At 35.1% G+C, this 3,745-nt stretch overlaps 1 protein-coding gene across 1 annotated transcript; it reads left to right on the plus strand.

Annotated features, from left to right (window-relative positions):
• The first annotated feature begins 434 nt into the window (after positions 1–434).
• On the plus strand, positions 435–3,542 carry LOC108347183 (protein trichome birefringence-like 3). Its single transcript, XM_017586342.2, has 6 exons — positions 435–871; positions 982–1,222; positions 1,698–1,869; positions 2,105–2,304; positions 2,454–2,612; positions 2,917–3,542. Exons 1-6 carry the CDS (start codon positions 691–693, stop codon positions 3,245–3,247), a joined length of 1,284 nt encoding a protein of 427 aa, XP_017441831.2. The 5' UTR covers positions 435–690; the 3' UTR covers positions 3,248–3,542.
• Positions 3,543–3,745: the final 203 nt, after the last annotated feature.

Raw genomic sequence — 3,745 nt, forward strand, 5'->3', positions numbered from 1 at the left:
ATGATGTACCAAACAAAGTAGGAAAGTGAAAAGGAAGTTCTTTTTCAAGTTCCAAAACAATTACGTGTAACAATCAGAATGTCCCTATGACACAACCACATTTCCAAGACACATTCAACAATTACTGTTAAATGTTTGTGCTTCCTAAGAAAAATGTTTGGATATAGTTCATGAATATAGAACATGGAGAAAGACCCATTGCCAGACACAGATGCAGCAAAATATAAAAAAAATTATGTGAAAAGATTGGCTAAGAAGAAATAATGTATAAGAATAACTATTTCTCTAACTGTTATGGACAAACATCATCTATCAGTTGGTATGAACAAATATGTAATCATGCTAAAACACAAGTCATGGAAGAGTGTGAATATGAGAGATTCAACAAACCTTCTAAACTATGTTGTTCCTCATGGCCTACATAAGCATAGTGGTTGGATCAATGTATAGCTTTCACTACATGGAGACATAAGACAAGTTCAAGATCTTAACCTTCTTAATCATTTCTTAAACTCCAGTATCCTCTAACATAGATTATTCACATCCAAAGCATACTATGCTTTGACTTCACTCCTACTCAAAAAGCTTCTCAAGTCTCAAAAATGTCACCATCCTTCTGTTGTGATGTGTATTGGTTCATACTTTTTCTTCCCATTTGGCTATCTTTAATCCTCTCTAAGCCCCCTTCCCATGATCCCTTCAGGGACAATGAAGCCTCCCAGAGTAAAGCTTCCTCTGCCCATCATTATCACCACAATCTGTGTTCTTCTCTTCATAGCAGTTTTGTATGCTGAGAGACTAAGTTTCCCTAACTCCACCTCCATTTTCAAGTTCAAAACATGTACTAGAAAGCACACTAAATCAAAGTCTAGTAAGCTAGCTTCACAGATTCCAAAATTATATCTCATATTATCTTTGCATGATTTGTTTCTCACCATTAGGTTCTAACTCAGCCATGTCTCATTTTGTGATGCTCAACAGATGATAAAAAGAGTGAGGAAGTGTTTGCAAATGCCTCATGGACTGATGATAGGTTCGATTTTGACCCAGAAGAGTGCAATGTTGCAAATGGAAAATGGGTATTTAACAGTTCATCGAAGCCTTTGTACTCAGACTCAAGTTGTCCATACATAGATAGACAGTTTTCATGTGTCAAAAATGGAAGAAATGACTCTGATTACCTCCATTGGGAGTGGCAGCCAGAAGATTGCACCTTGCCCCCGTAAGTCTCACACAACATTTTGTTTTATGATTAAACTATTCATTTGGTCTTCAAAATCATTTGGTTCTGTAACTTTTAGTTTATATTGTTAGAAATTTAAGAGAGTCTAAATCTTATATAAGATAAAGATGAAAAAAGTTGAGTATTTATAAAAAAGAAGATTCATATTCTTGAAGATAGTGTCAATCCATTATGAGTTAGATTCAGATCTTATTGATACTGTATCTGTCCATTCAACACTTGAAAAGAATTTCCACTGATATAAAACTGCTACAGAATCATCTTAATGGTGATAAACGACCAAGAAAAACTCTGCAGAAACTAAAACTTCATAAATTTGTTTGTATAAAAACTAGAACTTGAAATACAAAAGACTATATAAACCAAGAAATAGTTCAACCATGCTTTATTTATGTTGTACTTTATGTTCATAGAGGAGTATGTCCTACTGATGTGAACTTACAACAATTGGTAGGTTTAATCCAGAGCTGGCCCTCAAAAAGCTTCAAGGAAAGAGGCTACTATTTGTAGGGGATTCGCTACAAAGAAACCAGTGGGAATCTTTTGTATGTTTGGTGCAAGGTGTGATACCTGAAAAGAAAAAGTCAATGAAACGAGGGCGTGTGCATTCTGTCTTCAAAGCCAAGGTAATGACACAAGTAGATATCACTTCATATATAGTGTTAGCTATGCAACATAAAATCATTCTCTTTATGTTCTTCAACTTTTAGATAGTTCACGGCATAATAGAATCGTGTAAATGCAATAAAAATTCAAAAACTGCTCATAGATATCCTTTGAATTGAACATGCTAAATGTTGGATATCACTTCAAGAACTAAGAAACCAAGGCTAATTCTTCTATTACATGTGTTTCATTTAGGAATATAATGCTACGATAGAGTTCTATTGGGCACCGTTTTTAGTGGAGTCCAACAGTGACATTCATATCATAGGAGACCCCAAGAAGAGAATAATAAAAGTGGATGAAATCACAGAGCGTGCCAAAAACTGGACAGGAGTTGATATCCTTGTTTTCAATACCTATGTATGGTGGATGAGTGGCCTTAGAATAAAAGCACTGTAAGTTCTCTTTGGTGGATCATCATCAGTGCATAAGCTTTCACCATTGTTGTTCATGATCATTTCTTTTGTGAAAATTCAGTAACATTTGATGTTTAACTAAACTTAGGAAAATGATGTCCAAGTAAAGTTTAGCTTAATTGTTGCAGATGGGGTTCATTTGCCAATGGAGAAGAAGGGTATGAAGAATTGGATACACCAGTTGCTTACAAATTTGGTTTGAGGACTTGGGCCAATTGGGTTGACTCAACTATTGATCCAAACAAAACCAGGGTCTTCTTCACAACCATGTCACCTGCACACACAAAGTTTGTCTATTTCTCTCTCAAACTCCATGCTTTGGCATTCCATAATCAATAAGACTTCTATAATATCAGCTTATTACAAATTGTTCTACATTGATCTAATTATTTTAAAATATAGCATGCATAACACTCTAGTTAAATTCATAATTAACTTCATGTTTGTATGGTTCAAACAGTTCAAAAGTTATCTTGATGGTAAAAGCATAAGAGATAGGTCCTAAGTTTGATGTCAAATGGCTCTAAAAATCATGTTAGGTAAACCCTGAACTCATGATTCATTCTAACAATTCAAATGTGATGTTTTCAGAAGTGCAGACTGGGGCCACAAGGATGGTATCAAATGCTTCAATGAGACAAAGCCAGTGAAGAAGAAGAACCACTGGGGAAGTGGGTCAAACAAGGATATGATGAGTGTGGTGGCCAAAGTGGTGGAGAGAATGAAAGTTCCTGTGAATGTGATCAACATAACACAGATCTCAGAGTATAGGATTGATGGTCATTCTTCTGTTTACAGTGAAACTGGGGGCAAAATTTTGACTGAGGAGGAAAGGGCCAACCCACGAAATGCAGATTGCATTCATTGGTGTTTGCCTGGCGTTCCAGATACATGGAATCAAATATTTTTGGCAATGTTGTAACACCTTTTTTGGCAGTATTGGTGTAACAAGGACATTTGCTTTTGTTTTTCCTGACATGAAGATGTCAAATATGTAAAGCTACTGTCCCAATTCATCCTTCATTAGCGTTTGTATCATCTTTTGGTCTTTTCTTGACATGAAGATGTCAATTATATATAAGAAGCCATGTAATCACATTCATCTTTCTTTAACAATGTGTTAATGAAAGGAAAGGAAAGATTGTAATGCCTTAAGTGGCTGGATAACTGGACAAAATTCATTAGTTAAAAGTGGAAAAGGCAAGTATTTTTACTAAGGTTCTCCTTTGCACGGTTTCAACAAAGAAACAGGAAAAACTAGTTGGATCTTCACTATAGATGGTAATGAGACTTTATAAGCAACAAGTCCAATTCTGTATAATATTATGAAAGGACCAAACTGTTAGGTAAACGTAAATGAGGATAGTTGGAAAAATACAAAAGATAGGAGTGTTTCTTAATAATAATTATGGAGTTCATT

The sequence above is a fragment of the Vigna angularis genome, chromosome 9 (genome assembly GCF_016808095.1).
Source record: "Vigna angularis cultivar LongXiaoDou No.4 chromosome 9, ASM1680809v1, whole genome shotgun sequence".
In the NCBI taxonomy this organism is placed as follows: Eukaryota; Viridiplantae; Streptophyta; class Magnoliopsida; order Fabales; family Fabaceae; genus Vigna; species Vigna angularis.

What these genes read in the sequence shown, in the direction of transcription:
- LOC108347183 (XM_017586342.2), top strand. Translation starts at nt 691, where the DNA reads ATGATCCCTTCAGGGACAATGAAGCCTCCCAGAGTAAAGCTTCCTCTG. An exon ending in GGCCTTAGAATAAAAGCACT is followed by an intron (nt 2,305 to 2,453) that starts GTAAGTTCTCTT and finishes TAATTGTTGCAG; the next exon opens with ATGGGGTTCATTTGCCAATG. An exon ending in ATGTCACCTGCACACACAAA is followed by an intron (nt 2,613 to 2,916) that starts GTTTGTCTATTT and finishes TGATGTTTTCAG; the next exon opens with AAGTGCAGACTGGGGCCACA.